General features: G+C 47.0%; 3 protein-coding genes across 15 annotated transcripts; 2 read left to right on the forward strand and 1 right to left on the reverse strand.

Annotated features, from left to right (window-relative positions):
• Positions 1-6,010: 6,010 nt before the first annotated feature.
• On the forward strand, positions 6,011-12,751 carry LOC126991716 (uncharacterized). The gene is made up of 7 exons (XM_050850416.1): positions 6,011-6,024; positions 6,636-6,642; positions 6,936-7,183; positions 7,598-7,974; positions 8,818-10,422; positions 12,107-12,387; positions 12,698-12,751. Exons 1-7 carry the CDS (start codon positions 6,011-6,013, stop codon positions 12,749-12,751), a joined length of 2,586 nt encoding a protein of 861 aa, XP_050706373.1.
• LOC126995249 (uncharacterized) lies at positions 7,346-15,184 on the reverse strand. 13 transcript variants are annotated; one of them, XR_007750143.1, is made up of 4 exons: positions 14,733-14,861; positions 14,460-14,603; positions 11,792-14,315; positions 7,346-11,515 (listed from the first exon to the last, which is right to left on the reverse strand). XR_007750143.1 is itself a non-coding variant. In XM_050854741.1 (4 exons), exon 4 carries the CDS (start codon positions 13,918-13,920, stop codon positions 12,943-12,945), a length of 978 nt encoding a protein of 325 aa, XP_050710698.1. In that variant the 5' UTR covers positions 13,921-14,388; positions 14,533-14,603; positions 14,733-14,793; positions 15,037-15,184; the 3' UTR covers positions 7,346-12,942. The 13 variants fall into 13 exon arrangements, 12 of the variants coding, with proteins under 12 accessions (XP_050710698.1, XP_050710694.1, XP_050710692.1 ...); XM_050854741.1 differs by adding an exon at positions 15,037-15,184 and having other exon boundaries at positions 7,346-14,388; positions 14,533-14,603; positions 14,733-14,793; XM_050854737.1 differs by adding an exon at positions 14,908-15,044 and having other exon boundaries at positions 7,346-14,388; positions 14,533-14,603; positions 14,733-14,793.
• Positions 15,185-17,297: 2,113 nt separating this feature from the next.
• Positions 17,298-23,560, forward strand: LOC126995247 (uncharacterized). Its single transcript, XM_050854729.1, has 2 exons — positions 17,298-22,761; positions 22,832-23,560. Exon 1 carries the CDS (start codon positions 17,853-17,855, stop codon positions 19,314-19,316), a length of 1,464 nt encoding a protein of 487 aa, XP_050710686.1. The 5' UTR covers positions 17,298-17,852; the 3' UTR covers positions 19,317-22,761; positions 22,832-23,560.
• The last annotated feature ends 788 nt before the right edge of the window (positions 23,561-24,348 follow it).

Below are 24,348 nucleotides of genomic sequence, written 5' to 3' on the forward strand. Positions count from 1 at the left end.
ATATTTTTGCCATTTTCACAGCCTACCGGTGCCCCCTAGGCCTATACACCCTTAAATAAGTAAGTACAGACTCCTTTATAACTGTAGACATCGAAATAGTAGATAAAATAGCTATACTAAGGTCAATACTAGCAAGGGACATTACCACATGGACCCAAGTTGACCCAGTGGCTGTCAGATTTTCTTCATATTTTTGCCATTTTCACAGCCTATCGGTGTCCCCTAGGCCTATACACCCTTAAATAAGTAAGTACAGACTCCTTTATAACTGTAGACATCGAAATAGTAGATAAAATAGCTATACTAAGGTCAATACTAGCAAGGGACATTACCACATGGACCCAAGTTGACCCAGTGGCAGGCAATTTTTCTTCCTAATTTTGCCATTTTCACAGCCTACTACCGCCCCCTAGGCCTAAACACCCTTGAATAAGTAAGTTCAGACTCCTATATACCTGAAGATGTTGAAATAATTGTTGAAATATCTTTGTTAGGGCTAAAGTGAGCTGGAAACACTGTATTACCTGACTAGCTGACAATATGGCTGATGTTTATCTATAATTTTTGCCGTTATTTCACCCTTCCTGTTCTTCCTATGCCCCAGAAAGCATTAACAGGCATACATGAAGGTGTCCACAGCTATAGGCCTTGTAGCGAGCCTTGTGTTAGGGTCAGAATAGCTTGTAAACACTGTACCCTAACCAGCTGACTTTACGGCTGTCATATTCTTGTCATTATTGCAATTTTCACAGCTTCCTGGTTCTTCCTACACCCCAGAAAGCATTAACAGGCATATATGAAGGTGTCCACAGCTATAGGCCTTGTAGCGAGCCTTGTGTTAGGGTGAGAATAGCTTGGAAACACTGTACCCAAACTAACTGATTCTTCGACTGTCATATTCTTATAATTTTTGCCGTTATTTCACCCTCCTGGTTCTTCCTACACCCCAGAAAGCATTAACAGGCATACATGAAGGTGTCCACAGCTATAGGCCTTGTAGCGAGCCTTGTGTTAGGGTCAGAATAGCTTGGAAACACTGTACCCAAACTAATTGATCCTTCGGCTGTCATATTCTTATAATTTTTGCCGTTATTTCACCCTTCCTGTTCTTCCTATGCCCCAGAAAGCAGTAACAGGCATACATGAAGGTGTCCACAGCTATAGGCCTTGTAGCGAGCCTTGTGTTAGGGTCAGAATAGCTTGGAAACACTGTACCCAAACTAATTGATCCTTCGGCTGTCATATTCTTGTCATTATTGCCATTTTCACAGCTTCCTGGTTCTTCCTACGCCCCAGAAAGCTGTAACAGGCATATATGAAGGTGTCCACAGCTATAGGTCTTGTAGCGAGCCTTGTGTTAGGGTCAGAATAGCTTGTAAACACTGTACCCTAACCAGCTGACTTTACGGCTCTCATATTCTTGTCATTATTGCCATTTTCACAGCTTCCTGGTTCTTCCTATGCCCCAGAAAGCTGTAACAGGCATACATGAAGGTGTCCACAGCTATAGGTTTTGTAGCAAGCCTTGTGTTAGGGTCAGAATAGCTAGGAAACACTGTACAAATAACTGATTCTACGGCTGTCATATCCTTGTCATTATTGCCATTTTCACAGCTTCCTGGTTCTTCCTACACCCCAGAAAGCTGTAACAGGCATAGATGAAGGTGTCCGCAGCTATAGGCCTTGTAGCGAGCCTTGTGTTAGGGTCAGAATAGCTAGAAAACACTGTATTACCTAACTAGCTGACAATATGGCTAGCGTTTATCTCTTATTCTTGCCGTTATTTCACCCTTCTGGTTCTTCCTGTGCCCCAGAAAGCTTTAGCAGGCATATATGAAGGTGTCCACAGCTATAGGCCTTGTAGCGAGCCTTGTCTTAGGGTCATACGAGCTTGGGTCAGGAATCGAGACGTAGCAGCCATTTTAATTTGACTCGACCATGTCTCACTTAATTTTTTGCCCATATCCGCATCATTACCCGTTTCCTGAGGCCCACTTAACCATTAGGGAGTGAGTTTGAACCCTTAGGCAGCTGTATGGGTCATGGGTAAGGGTGTTAGGGCAAAGGGTATGGATATACAGGATAGTTTTACCCTAATATGCCTTGCCTTGGTTTATTTTGGGTGTAATGTTGAGGAGAGAGTAGCCACCTTCTTGCATAGTCTATACTTACAATATGGATTATTTTGGGGGTCCCTGAAGGCAGTGCAGTAATAAATGACCTCAGGAAAATAGAAGGGGGGGTCGAGGGGGGCGAAGATCCCACCCGTTAGGTAGGTTAGGTTAGGTTAGTTTAGATTTATTCGGTGCGCTGTGGGTTCAGGGTACAGAGAAAGGGTCAGACTATCTAAATCCCCTTTGCAAGAGTTAGCCAGCATCTCCATTCTTTCATCCCTGTGCTGTCCAAATCCCTTATGCAAGAGTTAGCCAGCATCTCCATTCTTTCATCCCTGTGCTGTCCAAATCCTTTATGCAAGAGTTAGCCAGCATCTCCATTCTTTCATCCCAATACTGTCCAAATCCCTTATGCAAGAGTTAACCAGCATCTTCACTCTTTCATCCCTGTGCTGTCCAAATCCCTTATGCAAGAGTTAGCCAGCATCTCCATTCTTTCATCCCTGTGCTGTCCAAATCCCTTATGTAAGAGTTAGCCAGCATCTCCATTCTTTCATCCCTGTGCAGTCCAAATCCCTTATGCAAGAGTTAACCAGCATCTTCATTTTTTCATTCCTGTGCTGTCCAAATCCCTTATGCAAGAGTTAACCAGCATCTTCATTTTTTCATTCCTGTGCTGTCCAAATCCCTTATGCAAGAGTTAACCATCATCTCCAGTCTTTCATCCCTGTGCTGTCCAAATCCCTTATGCAAGAGTTAACCGGCATCTCCATTCTTTCATCCCTATACTGTCCAAATCCCTTATGCAAAAGTTAACCAGCATCTCCACTCTTTCATCCCAATACTGTCCAAATCCCTCATGCAAGAGTTAACCAGCATCTTCATTCTTTCATCCCTGTGCTGTCCAAATCACTTATGCAAAAGTTAACCAGCAGAACGAAATACAGACAAAGTGAGGTTGTCCCAGAGTTTACCAGTGAAAGGAATGAAGGAATGAAGATGCTGGTTAACTCTTGCAGAAGGGATTTGGACAACATAGGGATGAGCAAGAGTAGAGACAAAGAAAGGCTGTCCCAAAGTTTACCAGTGAAAGGGATGAGGGAATGAAGATGCTGGTTAACTCTTGCAGAAGGGATTTGGACAACATAGGGATGAGCAAGAGTAGAGACAAAGAAAGGCTGTCCCAAAGTTTACCAGTGAAAGGGATGAGGGAATGAAGATGCTGGTTAACTCTTGCAGAAGGGATTTGGACAACATAGGGATGAGCAAGAGTAGAGACAAAGAAAGGCTGTCCCAAAGTTTACCAGTGAAAGGGATGAGGGAATGAAGATGCTGGTTAACTCTTGCAGAAGGGATTTGGATAAGATAGGGAATCAAGGGCAAAATCTTAGTTCATAGGTTATTTTGTGTGTTAGGTAAATGTATATACAAGATTTAAGCAATGAACTCAGGGTTAGGTTAGGTTGGCCTGTGTTTTTAGTGGCGCCATCTTGCTTGTCTCACACTGCCCTCCAGAGCTCATCCTTGACCTTCCTTTCCAGAGAGAATCCAGGGTCCAGGCTGCCAGGTGGTCAGTCTCAGGCTATTCGGCGCTCACTGAGAAATTTCCAGTTTGTTTGTTGTTGCGGCCGGATTCATGAAACCACTCACCAGAGCTCCCCTTGGTAAGTGTTCTGGCACTCCCACTCACTCCATACACACCTCTACTCGATCAAAGGCAGACTGATCAGAGGCAATCTTATGATGGTATCTAACCCGGTAGCAGCAACGGACCAAATTTGTGGCTTTACCGTGTAGCAGCGACGGGCCAAATTTGTGGCTTTACCGTGTAGCAGCGATGGGACAAATTTGTGGCTTTACCGTGTAGCAGCGATGGGCCAAATTTGTGGCTTTACCGTGTAGCAGCGATGGGCCAAATTTGTGGCTTTACCGTGTAGCAGTGATGGGCCAAATTTGTGGCTTTACCGTGTAGCAGCAATGGGCCAAATTTGTGGCTTTACCGTGTAGCAGCGATGGGCCAAATTTGTGGCTTTACCGTGTAGCAGCGATGGGCCAAATTTGTGGCTTTACTGTGTAGCAGCGACGGGCCAAATTTGTGGCTTTACCGTGTAGCAGCGATGGGCCAAATTTGTGGCTTTACCGTGTAGCAGCGATGGGCCAAATTTGTGGCTTTACCATGTAGCAGCGATGGGCTAAATTTGTGGCTTTACCGTGTAGCAGCAATGGGCCAAATTTGTGGCTTTACCGTGTAGCAGCGACGGGCCAAATTTGTGCCATGATTTAAACCCCCCAAAATAGATCATACATAAACTGATCACAAATGCTTTGATATATATTATGAAATGGTTTGTGTGAGTGATGATTTTTTCTCATTTTTCTCGCTTAGAGGGACCATTAACCCTTTCATTGCTTGCAATGAGACTATCCCCTCAGGCGCGCTCGGGGAGCCCAATGGGGGGTCTCTTTTAACCTCTGTATCTCAAAAACTATTCATCACAGCTAAAAACCAAAAACACCATTGGAAAGAGGAGGTCCAGATCTATAGGAGTTGGTTATGTATGCCTCTCTTGCGAATGTACATGCACGTTCAGGGAGTGTTGAATGTTAACACTTACGTCAGTGCGTGCGTGATGATCAGCCGTATTGAGGGAACTGTGGACATCTTTTCTTCAGGTTCTGGCAAGGGAGCATTGCCAACTGCAATATTTACAACTATTTGGTCAAAGAATCAGTCAGTGATAGGTGAAGCTATGCAAAAATGCCGCTATATTGGGCAAGAACATCCACCAGTTACTCGTCTGTAGATTTGCCGCGCTGGGCTGATATGATTTTCCACCAAATTTAGTGAAGAATCCACTGAATTTGCAATCCTGTGTTGTGAGAATTAGTGTTGGAACACTCTCATACGCGGGAGATTTGAGTGCGGCTGGAGCTCGCAGCGAGCGTTTAGCGCCACCAGCAAATACGCCTAATGCCCGCTGCAAGCGTTTAGCAATGAAAGGGTTAAGAATCATGATCCCCGCTGCTACCGTGTTAAAATTGTGAAAGGATTTTGTCTGAATCTTGATCATTTGTTGACGAGAAATCGTCGTGACACTAGAGGTCACTCCTATAAGCTTTTTGTCCCCCGTTGTAACACTGATGTGAGAGCCTGGCCGCTTCTTCTCATTGAGAGTGATTAACACTTGGAACAGCTTGCCGGACTCTGTTGTTTCTGTCATCGGTGAATTCCTTCAAGCGCCAGCTGGGTGTGAAGCATCTTGGTCAGATCTTATACGCGTTTGATTAATTTGCCACGTGGTTTGGTTGTTCTTTGGGTGTCTTGTTTAGATTGATGTTATTGACTGGGTGTTAAAAATTAGTAGTTGTCCGTGCCATCTTGTGATGTCATACAGGTATCTCACGATTTACGTGAGTATTGTGCCCTAGAAGAGGTCGCGTAAATAAAAAACCATGTAAATCAAACAAGAGGTAGGTTTGTACATTTACTGCCTACTGTATCACTCTGACTCCTCTCCCTCTCGTGGTTCCTCCTCCGGCTGCCCTTCCCCTCATGGTAGCACAGCAGCGAGGGTGTTGTTGTTGTTGTTGAGTAGCGTTGGTACTGTGTTGTTGCTCAAGTGGCGCGCGGGAAGAACTGAGCTCAGCTGTGTGGCCGTGTGAGTCCAGTTGCTTGAGACATCTGGTGGCCACTCCATAAAATATCGTGTATAAGTGGAAAAAAAACGTGTAAATTAAACATTTATTTGGATTTTGGACCCCGCGTTATTTAAAAAACGCGTAAACGAAACTCGCGTAAATCGAGAGTTACCTGTATTAGCCAACCATCTGACCATCTTCATGAAAATTCATCAGCTGCAGGTTTGGTTGGAGACATCACAGTTTTTGGATGGGGCATGTCCCCATCCAGGTAAGAACCCCTACCTTACCTCTACCTGTCGCTGTGAGCCATAGGGGGTGTTTTTAACTGAAGTGACTGGCTCATCTGTAATTTTAACCCGTCCACTGCGATTGTCAGGGATTTTGCCTTCACGAGGTGGTGGACGTAACCATTTCTTATTTATCTTTCTCCGTGCTTTATTCTGAGTCAGTAAACTCTGCTGTGTATTTGCGTTTCTTGACATCTCTTTCCTTCATAAGGCAGAAATTGACCTCTCTTTCGGCCACCTCTTTGGATTCTTTTTAGGAGCAGCGAGTAGCGGGCTTTTTTTATTATTGTTTCCTTTTTTTTGTGCCCTTGAGCTGTCTCCTTTGTTGTAAAAAAAATAAAAAAAGAACAATCTCTCCAAAACCAGCAATATATAACAATGCCGGGACAAAAGAATACTGGTGGCTGAAACTGATTACAGGAAAAAAGTATTGCCGCAAGGTTAGGCCATTCCGCTAGCCCCCGAGAGAGTCCCAGATGGATGGCGCAGCGGAAGGAGAAACTTATTAAACTTTTGGTGCGTGAAAGGGTTAAGGTTGCAACTCCCACTCTGAAGTCACCGCCCTCCCCCTCCCCCTCCCTCTCTCCCGCAGTACTGTGGTAGGAAAATCAAATTAAAGTCACACATCACCACATACCACAGCCAGCCACACTGCACCACTCACCACACCCAGCCACACTACACCACAACCAGTCACTCCACACGACCCATCACATACAGCCACATTACACCTCACACCACACCCAGCCACACTACACCACACATTATATTAAACCATACCACACTCAGCCATGCCATACCTTACACCACATCACACCATACCTAACACCACAACCAGCCACACCATATCACACATCACACCCAGTCACACTACACTTGACACCATTCCCAGCCACACCACACAAGGTCACAACACACTCAGTCACACCACACCTCACATCACATCCAGCCACACCATCTCACACAGCCACACCAGTCCACACCTCACACTGCACCCAGCCACACCACGCCACACCACACACCGTATTACTTAGTCACAGCCACATCACACTCAGCCACACCTCCCCACATACCACCCAGCCGCAGCATACAGCATAACACCCCTCCACGCCAGGCTACACTACACATTAGCTACACTTGGTCAGTTTATTTTCTCTCTCTCTCTCTCTCTCTCTCTCTCTCTCTCTCTCTCTCTCTCTCTCTCTCTGCACTCTTTTTGTTGCCCTTGACCCGTCTCCTTTGTTGAAAAAAAAAAAAAAAATGGTTCCAGTACTCTCCCCTCACCTGTTCCACCTTTTCCAGGATCCACCACAACAGACAAGCGTTACCAGATGTGTCAAGGATGGCCGAGGACACCAACATGAACCACCACAGCGCTGCCACCACCACCACCACCACCACTACAACCACCACCACCACCACCACTACCACCAGCCACGGTAAGGAGTCGTACACCTTGTCGCCCCAACCCCGCGCCTTTGACATAGGGTTGGATACTCTGCCATCCTTTGTGGGGTTTAAACACAACCCCCAACTGGAAATACTCTACACCAGCCTTCAACACAGCCTGGCCAAGAGAGAAACGGTGCTGAGGAAATGCTGCCAGAAGAGGTCGCTGAGTGAAGTGTGCCAGAACGAGGACCCTGTGAACTCTGACCCCGTGACCCCTGACCTCCCTCTCACCCTGGAAAAAGTGGATTCCAGGAGCTTGACCTCTCCGGAAAAGGGCTCCATGGACAACTTGAATCTGAACCGTGTGAAATCCAGGAACGGTGAACCTGTGACCTATGACCCCGTGACCTATGACCTCCCTATCACCCTGGAAAAAGTGGATTCGAGGAGCTTGTCTAGTCTGGGAAAAGGGTTCAGAGAGGATTCCAGTAGCTCAACCTCTCAGGAAAAGGGTCTCAAGATGGATTCCAGTAGCTTAAGTGGTTTAGAAAGAGGATTCATGGACGACTTGAATCTAAACCACATGGAGACTTTATTTATAGAGGAAAGCAGCTTAGGAAACCCTGTAACTACCAGAGGCTTTGTAGGCAAGGGATTAGAACCTCTAGGAAAAGGAATCGTAGGTGCAACAAATTTAGAGAAGCCAGAAAGTATAGGATTGGAATGTATAGGAAATGTGACAATAGGAGAAATAAACTTGGATAAGGGATTGGAACCTCTAGAGAAAGTGATCATAGGTGAACCAAATCTAGAGATGGCAGCAGAGAGATTTGAAACTCTAGAGAAGGTGATCATAAAGGAAACCAACTTGGAAAACGCAAAAAAGGGATCTGACCCTCTGGAGAGATTGATTATCGGTGAAAAGAACGCTGAAAATGGCTGTCAAACTCTGGGCAAAGTTCTCTTGGGCGAAACGAACTCGGAAAACACGAAGATCAAAGTGTTAGCTAGTCACGGGAAACTGATCGTAGTGCAAAGCAGCACGGGTCACACCAGAGAACCTTGTGCCGGTGTGCGAGAGAGGGTCGGTAGTGACGTAAATATACAAAACATTCCGAGCACTCCGAGCCCTGAGGTATCGAAAGACTGGCGTTTGTCGAGCTTATGTGACGGGAAACTCGGCAGTGATGTAAATATACCAAACGTTGACATTCTGAGTACTCCGAGCCCTGAGGTATCCAAGGACTGGCATTTGACGAGCTCATGTGACAGGAAACTCAGCAGCTGGCAAGGACATGGGAGTGAGGAAATGTCAGTAAGAGAACTTAGTGTTGAATCCTCCCTTGGAAATGAGAGTTTGTGTACAGTCACGTCACACATAGGGTCAGAATCCACTCCTGTGCACCCTGATCAAGGGATTCAGAGGGCAATACAGGATCATGAGGCAACGGAGACTCGCCACAGGAAAACAGAGAATCGAAGGGACGTACAAAGGAATTGGAACCTATCAGAGAATCATGAGAGACTAACAGAGGATCGACAGAGGGTACCAGAGGAGGATTTCAGGGACAAAGAGGATCAAGGAGAGGATCGACAGATAGATAAATGTCAAAAAGAAATGGATGATATCATAGAAATTGAAATCTTTGAGCAAACAGAGGACCGGAAACCACAGGGAATGGGATCGAAACCTCCTCCAGAGAGATCCAATTCTTCTCCGGTAGTGTCCAAACCTCCACAGAATTCCACACATGAGATTTACACCTTGGATCAACTAGGGGAGGTGGAACAGGAGGATCAAAAACCACAGAGAATGGGATTGAAACCTCCTACAGAGAGATCCAATTCTACATCGGTAGTGTCCAAACCTCCACCATCTGATACACAGATTTACAGTTTGGACCAGCTGATGGAGGTGGAACAGGTGGGTGACTACCATCTGTACGGGGCACCAGAGTACATTGAGGAAGTTGTAGTAGAAGAGGAATCAGATCCTACCCTTGAGGAACCCCACCCAGGCCATTCCAACCCTAGGACTTGCATAGCCTTGGACCACTCCTATTTCCAGCATCCTCCGAAGTGCCTCAAGGATGTTTTGACTCCTACGGAAGAAGAGACTCGATCCTATAGCAATGGGATCGAGGAAGTAGTGTTGGAACCTGAGTTTGAGGACTACTGTGATACGGATTCAAGGGACAGTATAGCAACGGTGGACAGTGATGTGGAGGTTCAGGAAAGGGAATCCAAGCCTGTGTCATTCCACTGGGGTGTTCGAACAGGATCAGAACCTACTCGAAAGGGATCGGAACCCACTCAAAAGGGATCGGAACACTCTCTATCCTCCCAGAACAGTCCAAGAGAGCTTGGTGATGATTTGGACCTCGGCAAAACAACTCCAACTAGTGGTGATGTTTCAGACACCACCACCACCACCACCAGCACTAAAGAGGTCCCAGCAACCACAAGTCAACCAAGAACTCCCCTCGTCAAACCAGCCCTTGAAAACGCCTCCCCTGTCCCACCAAGCAACCGAAATGCCTCTAAAACAACTGAGTCAACCAATAACAGCACTGCCACCAAAGACATCCCTGTGGTTGCCAGTCTACCAAGTCTTCCTCCCATCAACCTACTCCTCAAAAACACTGTCTCTGCTTCAACCATCAACCAAAATGCCTCAAAAACAACCGAAACAACAACTCGAGTCATTGCAACCAGAGACGTCCCTTCAGCCACAAGTCAACCAAGCATTGCTCTCACCAAACCAGCCCTCGAAAACTCTGTCCCTGCCCCAACCAACAACAACCAAAAACTCCTTGAAACTACTGTCCCCTCCCCATCCAGTAAGACAAAGACAACCACCATCAACTCCACCAGGGTTGTCGAGGGCCGGCCAGAACCTCTCGGAACCACAAACGAACTGATCAAGGCTGTCACAGAGGGCTTTCAGAACTCCATGTCCGCCCCAAGCCAAGGAAACGCCTCCGGAAGTAACATATCACACATTTCTGTTGTTCCATGTCCAGGAAATGTGTCCTCTGTGATTGGGCCCATCCAGAGAAGATCTAATACTCCTGTCACTCGATCCAAAGCTAACAGGGATTCACCGGCCACCACAGGCACTAGGGAAAACATAACAGCCAGTGCCATTGTCCAGTGCCCTGAAAGTGCCTCTTCTGCGATTGGGTCTTCTGCAATTGGGCCCATCCAGGGAGGGGCCAATACTCCTATCACTCAACCCAAAAGTAACACACATGCAAAGCCACCGTCCAGTGCCATCATCCAGTGCCCGGAAATCGACTCTTCCGTGACTCTGTCCATCCAGAAAGGGTTCAGAGTTCATGTCACTCGATCCAAAGGTGACAGAGATGCAGAGGTTTCCACAGGCACTGCTAACACTACCACAAACATCTTCAGTCACCCAGAAACCACTAGTGCACGGAGATCTCGAAATAGCAACAGGACAGACAACACAAATAGAGCTGGTGACGCTAGAGTCCAAACCATCCCCAAAAAACTCCCGATTATCACCCAAGACCCCAAAACATCCACAGAAACTCCCCCTACAAGTCCTGGCATTGTCACAAGGAGGGGAGCTGTCGGCACTACCCCAAGCAACACAGACATTCCTGAGGTTCAAAATACCCACAGAAAACTCTCAATCGTCACCCAGGATCCCAAAACACCTATGGAATCTACCCTTACAAGCTCTGGCATTGTCACAAGGAGGGGGGCTGTCGGCACTACCCCAAGCACCACAGATGACCCTGATGTTCAAAATGCACACAAGAAAGTTTGTGTTGCTGCCCAAGATCCCAAAACACCCACGGAAACTCCCCCTACAAACTCTGGTGCTGTCATAAGGAGGGAGGCTGTCGGCACTACCCCAAGCAACACAGATGTCCCTGAGGTTAAAAATGGTGACAGAAAAGTCTCAATCGACACCCAAGGTCCCAAAACACCCACAAAATCTCCCCCTACAAGATCTGGCATTGTCACAAGGAGGGGGGCTGTTGGCACTACCCCAAGCAACACAGACGTTCCTGAGGTTCAAAATACCCACAACAAAATCTCGATCATCACCTCAGACCCCAAAACACCCACGAAAACTCCCCCTACAAGCTCTGGCATTGTCACAAGGAGGGGGGCTGTTGGCACTACCCCAAGCAACACAGACGTTCCTGAGGTTCAAAATACCCACAACAAAATCTCAATTCTCACCCCAGACCCCAAAACACCCACAAAATCTCCCCCTACAAGCTCTGGCATTGTCACAAGGAGGGGGGCTGTTGGCACTACCCCAAGCAACACAGACGTTCCTGAGGTTCAAAATACCCACAACAAAATCTCAGTTGCCACCCCAGACCCCAAAACACCCACGAAAACTCCCCCTACAAGCTCTGGCATTGTCACAAGGAGGGGGGCTGTTGCCACTACCCCAAGCAACACAGACATCCCTGGTGTGCAAAATACCCACAGAAAACTCTTGTTCGCCACCTCAGACCCCAAAACACCCACAGAAACTCCCCCTACAAGCTCTGGGTCTGCCACAAGGAGGGGGGCTGTCGGCACTACCCCAAGCAACACAGACGTCCCTGAGGATCAAAATACCCACAAGGTAGTCTCAATCATCACCCAAGATCCCCAAACACCCACGGAAACTCCCCCTACAAGCTCTGGGTCTGTCACAAGGAGGGGGGCTGTCGGCACTACCCCAAGCAACACAGACGTCCCTGAGGATCAAAATACCCACACGAAAATCTCAGTTGTCACCCAAGACCCCAAAACACCCACGGAAACTCCCCCTACAAGCCCTGGGGCTATCACAAGGAGGGGGGCTGTCAGCACCATCTCAAGCAACACAGACGTCCCTGATGTTCAAAACTGCCACAAGAAAATCTCGATTGTTGCCCAAGACCCCAAAACACCCACAAAAACTCCCCCTACAAGCCCTGGTACTGTCACAAGGAGGGGGGCTTTTGGCACTACCCCAAGCAACACAGACTTCCCTGGAGTGCAAAATACCAACAGAAAACTCTCGTTTGTCACCCCAGACCCCAAAACACCCACAAAATCTACCCCTTCAAGTCCTGGTACTATCACAAGGACTATCTACACTACCCTCAACACAGACATCCCTGGAGTTGAAAATCTACCAAGAAAAATCCGCATTGTCATTCGAGAGCCCAGGCCACCCACAAAAACTACCCCAACAAGCTCTGGGGATCGTAAAACTCCACTGAATCCACCTTTCACATCCTCAAGGATCACCTCAACTCCACGCCCCGCAATAGCCAGCCCTGTAGCCCCATCTCCTAATGGTCTGAAGGCTAGCAAGGGTCTGTCTAGTACTACCCATGGCCACAGGGAGCCAGACACACAAATCCCCCAGACTCAGGAAATGGGGCTAAGAACAGGGATTTCAGACCATCAAACTGCCCCCTCGGAAACCCATAGAAACAGGGATGGGAAAGAAGGGACTGTGGGTGAAGGGAGAGGTGCAGAGAGGCTTAAAAATGGTGGAATTGAGCCCCAGAAAATGTGGAATCAAGCGACGCCAACATCCAGAAACAAAGGACAGAGACACAGCAATGAAGATGTGAGAACGCAAGGGACTGTGGGTGAAGGGAGAGCTGCAGAAGGGCTGAAAAATGATAGAGTCGAGGGCAAGAAAACATCCAACGCAGGGACGCCAGCACACAGAAACAAAGAATGGAGACACGGGAAGGAAGATGTGAGAATGGAACGGACTGTGGGTGAAGGGAGAGCTGCAGAAGGGCTGAAAAATGGCAGAATTGAGGCCAAGAAAACAGTGAACGCAGGGACGCCAGCACCCAGAAGCAAAGGACAGAGACACGGCAAGGAAGATGTGAGAACAGAAGGGACTGTGGGTGAAGGGAGAGCTGCAGAAGGGCTGAAAAATTATAGAATTGAGGCCAAGAAAACATCCAACGCAGGGACGCCAGCACCCAGAAACAAAGGACAGAGACACGGCAAGGAAGATGTGAGAACAGAAGGGACTGTGGGTGAAGGGAGAGCTGCAGAAGGGCTGAAAAATTATAGAATCGAGGGCAAGAAAACATCCAACGCAGGGACGCCAGCACACAGAAACAAAGAATGGAGACACGGCAAGGAAGATGTGAGAACGCAAGGGACTGTGGGTGAAGGGAGAGCTGCAGAAGGGCTGAAAAATGACGGAATTGAGGCCAAGAAAACATCCAACGCAGGGACGCCAACACCCAGAAACAAAGGACAGAGACACGGGAAGGAAGATGTGAGAACAGAAGGGACTGTGGGTGAAGGGAGAGCTGCAGAAGGGCTGAAAAATGGCAGAATTGAGGCCAAGAAAACAGTGAACGCAGCGACGCCAGCACACAGAAACAAAGGACAGAGACACGGCAATGAAGATGTGAGAACGCAAGGGACTGTGGGTGAAGGGAGAGCTGCAGAGAGGCTGAAATATGATGGGATTGAGCCCAAGAAAACATGGGCTCAAGCGACAGCACACCAGGGTCACGTCAATGAAGAACGACCCCTAGACAATGACCTACAATCACATACATCAAACCGGATCACAGAAAATAGAGGAAATTACAAAATGAGCTGTCAGACCCTTAGACCAGAAATCCCAAAACCCAGAAACACACACCAGGATCATCCCATTGCCGAACGACCTCTACATGACCCAGAGAGGAAAATATTGACCCGTGATGCTGAAAATTACGAAAATAACAAACATGACCTCCAGAAATTAGACTTCCAAGAGACAGCAAGACCCGAAAATGCACACCAGGGTCATCCCATTGCCGAACGACCTCTACATGACCCAGAGAGGAAAATATTGACCCGTGATGCTGAAAATTACGAAAATAACAAACATGACCTCCAGAAATTAGACTTCCAAGAGACAGCAAGACCCGAAAACGCATACCAGGGTCATCCCATTGCCGAGCGACCTCTAGACCGTGACCCAGAGAGGAAAATATTGACCCGTGATGCTGAAAATTACGAAAATAACAAACATGACCTCCAGAAATTAGACTTCCAAGAGACAGCAAGACCCGAAAACGCATACCAGGGTCATGCCATTGCCGAGCGACCTCTAGACCGTGACCCAGAGAGGAAAATATTGACCCCGAATGCAAATAATGAGGAAAACGACAAACAAGACCTCCGGATATCAGAAACAGGGCCCAGAATCACACACCAGGGTCGTTCCATTGCTGAGCGACCTCTAGACGAGCCAGAGAGGAATAGATTGACCCTTGATGCAGAAAATAGGAAAATCAACAGACATGACCTCCAGATATCAGAAACAGGGCCCAGAATCACACACCAGGGTCATTCCATTGCTGAGCGACCTCTAGATGACCCAGAGAGGAATAGATTGACCCCTGATGCAGAAAATAGGGAAAACAACAAACATGACCTCCAGATATCAGAAACAGGGCCCAGAATCACACACTCAGAACGACCTCTTGATGACCCAGAGAGGAATAGATTGACCCCTGATGCAGAGAATAGGGAAATCAACAGACATGACCTCCAGATATCAGAAACAGGACCCAGAATCGCACACCAGGGTCATGACATTGCAGAACGACCTCTCGATGACCCAGAGAGGAATAGATTGACCAACCAAAATGCATCAAAAACAACCGAAACAACTCAAGTCCCCACCGAACATTCATCGCACGAGAACGGTCAACCGAGATGCGATTTGGACCGAGCCAGCAGCGAGGAACGGCGGACCATCCGATCGTCCATCCAGCTGCGGAAACGGAAGGTCTACAAGCTGATCGAGGTCCCACGTCGCGAATCCATCAACTACGACATGATTTCCGACCTCGATTCCTACCTCCCCGAGTTGACTGATTCCCCAGCCAAGGACAAGTGGCTCGACGCACTTCCCGATCTATTCCCGAGCGGCAAGGCAGAGAAGAAGGCGATCGGCAAGATTTGGCGGGTGCTCTCGACGCAGCTTGAGAACTGCATGAAGGGCGTAACCACTCTCCCACCAGCTGTCTGCGTCAAGAGGAGCAGGAAGAGGAGGAGGAGTATGAGGAGGCGAGGAGGAGGAGGAGGAGAAGGGGGAAAGACCAGAGACAGAACTTCCCTTTCCGAGACCTCACGAACCGCTGAAACTCCAAACGCTAGTCTAATGGAAAGCTCTCCAATCGTACGGGAATCAAATCCTCCATTGTGTGACATGCCGAAGCGAAAACCAGTCTGTTTCTGCAGGTATAACACCATATTGCCGTTAGCGTCTCGTCACACATGCTGCCGAAAGTCGCAACGAAGATTCGGTTCACGTCGTAGCAACCAGACCAGTACCCAGCAGGACACGGCCTACCCAAGTGATAAAGTGACGTTTCTGAACAGCCTAGGCCTCATGGAGAAGAGCCTGTACGACAAGGATGTTTACTACGAGTCGCTGGTTACGCACAGAACTCGTAAGGTCAGCGCCCATCAGAAGAAAGGCAAGGCGCACTATCGGACCTTCCTTGACAATTTACGTAATGCCGAAAAGCTTAAGCAACCCCTACCGCTTAAGCTGATAAGTAAGAGTGAGCTGTGCAGGCTCTCAACGGAGCCCAAGGTCGAAGGAAAGGTCAGAAGCTTACAGTGGACACCAGAGAAGGTGGGAAAGACCCAGATTCACAGCTTCAGAGGCTTCGGCAAAACTGACATCAGGAAGCTCAGTTTGAAGCCGTGCTCGGTGAGACTTGAAGACAGGCTTTTGAAGGGTCTGCCGGGGGTCGCCGAGAGAGCCCTTTTGCCCTTCCTCTGCACCGACACCAATGACAACTTCACTGATAGGCCGCAGGCGTCGCTCAAAAACGGAGCCTCTCGGGTCAAAAAGTGCACCGTCTGTGAGGTCTCGAATGACGAGTCGTGCTCGGAAACCTGCAAGATGGTGAAAAAATCCTCTGAAACCCATAGAGACTTTGAGGAACCCAAAGACTCAGAGAAAGAGGAGGAGGAAGAGAAGGAGGAGGAGGAGGAGGAGGTAGAAGACAAAGAAATTATTAGCAACCTTAATCATAAAAAGAGAAGAATTGAACATGAAAAAGAGGAGGAAGAGGAAAAGAAGGAGGGGGAGGAGGAGGAGGAAGAAGAAGACCAAGAAATTATTAGCAACCTCAATCATAAAAAGAGAAGAATTGAACATGAAAAAGAGGAGGAAGAGGAAGAGAAGGAGGAGGAAGAGGAAGAGAAGGAGGAGGAAGAAGAAGAGGAAAAGAAGGAGGGGGAGGAGGAGGAGGAGGTAGAAGACAAAGAAATTATTAGCAACCTCAATCATAAAAAGAGAAGAATTGAACATGAAAAGGAGGAGGAAGAGGAAGAGAAGGAGGAGGAAGAAGAAGAGGAAAAGAAGGAGGGGGAGGAGGAGGAGGAAGAAGAAGACAAAGAAATTATTAGCAACCTCAATCATAAAAAGAGAAGAATTGAACATGAAAAAGAGGAGGAAGAGGAAGAGAAGGAGGAGGAAGAAGAAGAGGAAAAGGAGGAGGAGGAGGAAGAGGAAGAGGTAGAAGACAAAGAAATTATTAGCAACCTTAATCATAAAAAGAGAAGAATTGAACATGAAAAAGAGGAGGAAGAGGAAGAGAAGGAGGAGGAAGAAGAAGAGGAAAAGAAGGAGGGGGAGGAGGAGGAGGAAGAAGAAGAAGACAAAGAAATTATTAGCAACCTTAATCATAAAAAGAGAAGAATTGAACATGAAAAAGAGGAGGAGGAAGAGAAGGAGGAGGGGGAGGAGGAAGAGGAAGAGAAGGAGGAGGGGAAGGAAGAGGGAGAGAAGGAGGAGGGGGAGAGAGAGAAGGAGGAGGAGGAGGTAGAAGACAAAGAAATTATAAGCAACCTCAATCATAAAAAGAGAAGAGTTGAACATGAAGAGAAGGAGGAAGAGGAAGAGAAGGAGGAGGGGGAGGGAGAGAAGGAGGAGGAGGAGGAGGTAGAAGACAAAGAAATTATAAGCAACCTCAATCATAAAAAGAGGAGAAGAGTTGAACATGAAAAGGTGGAGGAAGAGGAAGAGAAGGAGGAGGAGGAGGAGGAGGAAGATGAAGAGAAGGAGGTGGAGGAGGAGGAGGAGGAGGAGGAGGAAGAACTAGACAGTGACATTGAGCGCTCTGAGGTCAACTTGAAACTGACGATTGAAGGGAACGGACAAAATGAGGTCGAGAGTGAAAATGATGACCTCAGTTTACTAAAGAGGAGGAGGATTGAAGAGGAGGAGGAAGAAGAAGTACCAGATTGTGACATCAAACGCTCCGAGGTCAACTTGAAACTGACGATTGAAGGGAACAGACAGATTACAGTCGAGAGTGAGAATGTTGACCTCAGTTTGACCTCGGACAGGGCCATCGAAAACCCACTTGATGATTCCGGCTCTAATCGGGAGACCTTTGACCTCATGGCAGACAGCAGCATCGACACCCTGACCTTCCTCAACTCGTATTCAATAACAGAAGAAGAATTCCTCGCCCTCGAAGCTGACAGAAAGAGGATGTCAAACCACTCGACACCAAACTCCAAAACTCTCACCCCGAAAGCAACCCAGCCAACCGAACTTGACCTCCTTGACCCCGAGTCGTCCAACAGCTCCATGCCTGACCCTTGGGCCATCGCCGACAGCCAGGCGATTGACACTTGGGTTGAGTCGCCACCACAAAGCGATGACAGCCCGACCATCACAACCGACACCCCAGAATTGCTTTGCCCAGTACCCCCATGCTTCAATGAGGCATCCGAGGACTGCGATTTCTTAGGCTTCAATACGTTGGCGAGTTTGAAAGCCCTGCGGCCTCTACGCTTTGACCCAAGTGCCGTGTTCCCGAGAGCTGAGGTCACGGAGGAGAGTGTGAGTAAGTGTAAGTTTTTCGCACTTCACCGGGTCTTGGGAGAGTTGACCACCCATGTCGTCATTTCGGAAGGAGCGACAGGGAAGGAGAAGAGCGGGAAGAACAGGCCAAAGCTGAACGTGATGAACGGCAAGCCTTGGCGATCGGAAGAAGAAAAGGACGTTGAGGAAGAAAGATCGGAAGGTTTTGAACTCACCAGAAAAGCCCCGTTACGTCTGTCTCCAAGAACGAAACCGGCACTTGGGTCTCCGCTACGGACAACCGAGGCCACCATGCCACCAGATACGTACAAGACTAGAAGCTGTCAAGTCCGCCTCACTAAACTCAACCTTCCGAAAAGCATTGTGGACAGCATGAGAAGTGGCACAGAGGGTAGTTTTGTTAGTCCGATCTTCTCCAGCAAGAGCCTATGCCCGAAAAACCGTGTTACGCAAGTCCACCGAAGGCAAGGGGAGTCCAGCACCTTCACCCCTTCCTCAGGACTAACCGAAGGGGATGTGGTTGTTTCCGCCGCAACCGTGACCCCACCGAGAGTGCCGAAAACTTCCAAGAGGGTGGAGAGGGATGATAATGGCTGTGTGACCCCATCCCGCCCCTCTGAAGACACTCCCGAAAAAGTCAAGAGGTTCAGGAGTGCCAAGCAAGACCCTGAGACCTCGGCGACGCTATCCTCAAGCTCAGAACGGCGGAAAGTACGAAGAATCATGTACGCCAAGCTCTTGAACCCCGGGAGGAGACGAGCATTGAGTCTGACGAACAAGCGACGTGTTACGCAATCCACTGTCAGGCATCTGAGAAGTAGCTCCGAAGGCGTGCTCTTCAAATGCACGATCTGTTCCAGGGCGTTCCGAAACAAGGTCGCGCTCAACATCCACCTCGAAGGTCACAGACTCGATAAGAACGATGATTACGAGGACATCGGAGACTGTCTCAAGCTGCCGACCGAAGCGACAGCAAGCGAAATGATGAAGCACAAGTGGACAAAAGAGCGCAAGTGTTCCGTGTCATGCGTTTGAAAGAGCTGTGTTACGTATGTCAAGTCTCAGGGGGGTGGACTCTGTGTTACGTACCTCATAGGTCATACTCGCTCGCTGTGTGTGTTCAGCGTAAGAGGGCTTTCGACGTACAACCCTTACCTCACGCCTTGTAAATAGTGTCGTGTGTTCAAAAGGACCTCCGATACGTACCTCAAGGATGGATGGACTTACTCTGTGTGTGTGTGTTGTATGTTAAGCCCTTTCCACTGCCATTAGACCCTTGTAAATATACCCCAATGGAACCAGTGTGTGAAGGGGAGGAGGAATGGCCAAGGAAGGACTTAACACACATATTAGAAAGCTCAGGCATTGTAAATAAACCCTAATGGAACCAGTGTGTGAAGAGACTGAGGAATGGCCAAGGAAGGTCTTAACACACATATTAGAAAGCTCAGGCATTGTAAATAAACCCTAATGGAACCAGTGTTTAAGGGACTGAGGAAGGGTCAAAATGAAGGCTTGGAACACAGAAATTGGCCCTAATACAGTGATGTGAATAAGCTAGTGTTAGAACCAGTGTTTAAAGGACTGAGGAAGGGTCAAAATGAAGGTTTGGAACACGGAAATTGGCCCTAATACAGTGATGTGAATAAGCTAGTGTTAGAACCAGTGTTTAAGGGACTGAGGAAGGGTCAAAATGAGGGCTTGGAACACAGAAATTGGCCCTAATACAGTGATGTGAATAAGCTAGTGTTAGAACTAGTGTTTAAGGGACTGAGGAAGGGTCAAAATGAGGGCTTGGAACAGAAATGGACCCTAAGGCGCCTTTCACACAAGCGTTTTTTGCCGCTTTGGCACATGCCGGACGGCAGCCGCATGGCACCTGGACATCCTTGGTCAAGTGCGGTGTCTGCCACATCCGCTTCAGTATCTCCTTCAGTCATATTTGTAATCTTGTCTTGAGGGATCCCACAAGTCTTTCAATCTCAGAGATCAGCAGCTCTGTGTCATGATAATTTAAATTAGCCATAACCCTGAAATTTAAATGCAGATGTTTGTTGTACAGAGGTATACAGAATTAATATGTAAGACACTTACATTTTCAATATACATTAATTGAAAGTTCATAAGATGGAAAGTATAGTGCATAGCAGCTTTTCCAGTGATGCAGACAAAGGGGTGGCATGCCCTTCCTCCCAGTGTTGACAGACCACATGTGTGAAGGCGCCCATGGCAACACATGACCACCAAAACCGCTGTGCGGCATTTCTGCCGCTGCAGTCTTGCTGGCAGTACGGCAGGGTGCGGCTGCCACTTGGGCCTTGTGTGAAGCACCCATGAGTCAACGTAAAGCTAAACCACACGGCCGTGCCAGAGCGGCAAAAACCGCTCGTGTGAAAGGGGCCTCATACAGTGATGTGAATAAGCTAGCATTAGAATCAGTGTTTAAGGGACTGAGTCTAGTTATATATTTCTTTGGGTCAACTTGAACCAAACTGTTTTTGATCTTCCATTCGGTTTAAAAGAGAAAAATTGAGTCCCTTCTCTTAGTCAGTGTCTGGTCATGCACTCACACCTGATGTCTTTGTTTTTTAGGTTTTAGAAGGTTAATTTTTAGGTCATTTTTCTACCTAAGTGTATTATAACATGTAGAGTTTTTTTGTACTTATAAACATTAATTTATATCATTTATTTTAAGGTTTAGAAGTGAAAAGTGAAGTTTTGGGGTTATATGTGATTTCTGTCTAATGTTGCTGTATGTGTGTGTGTGTGTGTGTGTGTGTGTGGAAGCTTGTATGGGCCATTCAAACTACTATTACGATTACTACTATTACTACTACTACTACTATTACTACTACTACTACTACTACTACTACTACTACTACTACTCTGTGAACCCAAACTGGTGTGTGTGTATATATATATACAGTTGTCCCTCAAATAGTACGGTTTTGGTTTTGTATGGATTGTCATGGAAGAATTTTATTTGGATTTTTAAATTTCCCAGTCGTGGCACCAAGTATCCCTGGCGTGAGTGGCAACAGTGTTGTACCAAAACACCTGCTGAAAGCACCCCAAAGCGTTCAAGAAAGTGTGCACCTTGCAGAAGAATTCAGATTTAGGAGAAGTTACGCTTTGGGATGAGTTACGTTGCCGTAGGGAGAGCATACCACGTGAATGAGAGCAGTGTTCGCTGTATCTATCTTAGTGTAAAAGAAATTCTTGCTGCAGTAACTGCCAGTGCTCCAAGAGTGGAGATGAAGCCTGTCCTCTTACTAAGCCTCGTCGTTGCTGTGGTAACGGCGTCATCACAGCACTGAGGCACCTCTCAAAGCCGGGAGCCAGTGGACGTGCCGAGTTGTCAACTCCTGCTGCCGAGTCACGCGTTTGAGAGCACTCGGGACGTTCCGAGAGTCCCGATTTCCTCTCTCAAACACACCCCAGGGCTGGAGTGTTTCTAGGGGGAGCACTAATTTTATACGGATTTTGGAATAGTACAGGGGACCTGGGTCCCTAACCCCTGTACTATTTGAGGGACGACTGTATATGTAAAGTATTTTCGAATGTAAGGGTTGGAGCCCATTCAAAATACTACTACTACTACTACTACTACTACTTCTACTATTATTATTATACCATGGGAAATAGTTGGTCTTGTCAGGCTATTTCTACTATTACTACTATGCCAGGGTCAATAGCCACTCTGTCAAGCCCAAAACTGTCGTAATAATGTGAAGAATTATTGAATGTAAGGACCGATGTCTCGCTCGTTTTCTCCCATTAAAGCTAGCTCTAATCTGGCCCGCCACATGTCAAAATGTGCACGGATCATCTCTCTCTCTACACACTAACTTTCATGATGTAGAACTATCTTACATTAGAGTTATCTCACTTTTTCTAACTTTATTTTTTCAGCCACCACAGAGAAGTGTTCGAATACGCCAACAGCTAACCTCATTTGTATATACGTGTATACATTACGTCTCATAGCACTGATGTAGATTAGGTTACTAAAGTCCTGTGACCCATGTACTGTTAGGAAATGGTAGCTACTCTAATGTATATATCTAAGGCTCTTTTGTATGGGTATAGGAAATGGGTGGAAATAGGAACATATGTCAAGGTATGGATGTTAAAAGCCTGTATTCTTAAACATTTCGGGACTCTCACACTCACACGTTTGAGAAGGCTTTTTTGTGAGCCTGGAGATAGTTTGACAAGGCTTTCATAGAGGTGGTGGTGTTAGTATTTCCATGGGTGGTTTTATGAGTCTGGAGATAGTTCAACAAGCTTTCATAGAGGTTGTGATGTTACTATTTCCATGGGGTAGTTTTATGAGCCTGGGGATAGTTCAATAAGGCTTACATGGGTGGTTTTATGAGCCTGGAGTTAGTTTGACAAGGCTTTCATGGAGGTTCTGGTGTTAGTATTTCCTGGGATAGTTTTATAAGCCTGGAGATAGTTCAACAAGGCTTTCATGGAGGTGGTAATGTTACTATTTTCATGGGGTAGTTTTATGAGCCTGGAGATAGTTTGACAAGGCTTTCATGGAGGTGGTAATGTTACTATTTCCATGGGGTAGTTTTATGAGCCTGGAGATAGTTTGACAAGGCTTTCATGGAGGTGGTAATGTTACTATTTCCATGGGGTAGTTTTATGAGCCTGGAGATAGTTTGACAAGGCTTTCATGGAGGTTGTGATGTTACTATTTCCATGGGTAGTTTTATAAGCCTGGAGATAGTTTGACAAGGCTTTCATGGAGGTGGTAATGTTACTATTTCCATGGGTAGTTTTATGAGCCTGGAGATAGTTTGACAAGGCTTTCATGGAGGTTGTGATGTTACTATTTCCATGGGTAGTTTTATGAGCCTGGAGATAGTTTGACAAGGCTTTCATGGAGGTTGTGATGTTACTATTTCCATGGGGTAGTTTTATGAGCCTGGGGAAAGTTCATCAAGGCCTCTACTCTACCATGAACCACCCTTTAGAACCTGACACACCTCCTCTGTGGTCTTGGGAAATACTCGTGAGAACCGAAGACGTTTAAGAATACAAGCTTCCAAGTACCTCCGTGAATGGTCTTGGTCTAGGTTTCTCGCCCCCGCTGGTAACGTGGAGTATAGGGTTTTATATCGAGTACAAATGTGTTTCGATTACCTTTGGTCGTGTGTACATAGGTGATTTGGTTACCTCTGCTACATAGGTATTGTTAAGGTATCAGCTCTACTCTTTGTATTAATTTATTATCATGGAAATATACAACATGGAAGCCTGAACCTGATGATGATGTGTGTTAATTGTTCCACAGAGGGAGAGAGAGAGAGAGAGAGTATTGGGTCAGGATATTCGTGAGAGAGAGAGAGAGAGAGAGAGAGAGAGAGAGAGAGAGAGAGAGAGAGAGAGAGAGAGAGAGAGAGAGAGAGTATTGGGTCAGGATATTCGTGAGAGAGAGAGAGAGAGAGAGAGAGAGAGAGAGAGAGAGAGAGAGAATATTGAGTCAGTGTTTGTGAGAGACAGAGAGAGAGAGAATATTGAGTCAGTATTTGTGAGAGAGAGAGAGAGAGAGAGAGAGAGAGAGAGAGAGAGAGAGAGAGAGAGAGAGAGAGAGTATATTGGGTCAGGATATTCGTGAGAGAGAGAGAGAGAGAGAGAGAGAGAGTATATTGGGTCAGGATATTCGTGAGAGAGAGAGAGAATACTGAGCCAGAGTATTCGTGAGAGAGAGAGGATATTTAGTCAGGGTATTCCTAAGAGAGAAAGAGAGGAATATTTGGTCTGGATGTTCATGAGAGAGACCAGCTGTGCGTCACTTCATCTTGCCGCCCAACGCTACCACCTGCAGCCTCGACAGATGATGCAGCAGAAGGAGATTTTGATGGTGAGAAAGAAAGTATATATATATATTGTGTGTGTGTGTGTGTTGCAATGTTCTTCTTCTTCTTCCTCCTCCTCCTCCTATGTGATTTTCAATGTTTTTTTCCTCCTCATCCTTCTCTTCTTCTTCTTCTTCTTCTTCTTCCTCCCTTCTTCCTCCTCCTCCTTTGTGATTTTCAATGTTTTCTTCCTCCTC

This window comes from Eriocheir sinensis, chromosome 7, assembly GCF_024679095.1.
Source record: "Eriocheir sinensis breed Jianghai 21 chromosome 7, ASM2467909v1, whole genome shotgun sequence".
NCBI classification, from domain to species: domain Eukaryota; kingdom Metazoa; phylum Arthropoda; class Malacostraca; order Decapoda; family Varunidae; genus Eriocheir; species Eriocheir sinensis.

Excerpts from the sequence above, each read along its gene's own strand:
- LOC126991716 (XM_050850416.1), top strand. Across the intron at positions 7,975-8,817 it reads GATGGATTCCAGTAGCTTAA|GGTCAGAATCCACTCCTGTG; the intron begins GTGGTTTAGAAA and ends CGTCACACATAG. Across the intron at positions 10,423-12,106 it reads CCAAGGAAACGCCTCCGGAA|CTCTGGGTCTGTCACAAGGA; the intron begins GTAACATATCAC and ends TCCCCCTACAAG.
- LOC126995247 (XM_050854729.1), top strand. The coding sequence starts at position 17,853 with ATGGCAGACAGCAGCATCGACACCCTGACCTTCCTCAACTCGTATTCA.
- LOC126995249 (XM_050854741.1), bottom strand. The coding sequence starts at position 13,920 with ATGTTTTCTTGGGCTCAATCCCATCATATTTCAGCCTCTCTGCAGCTC.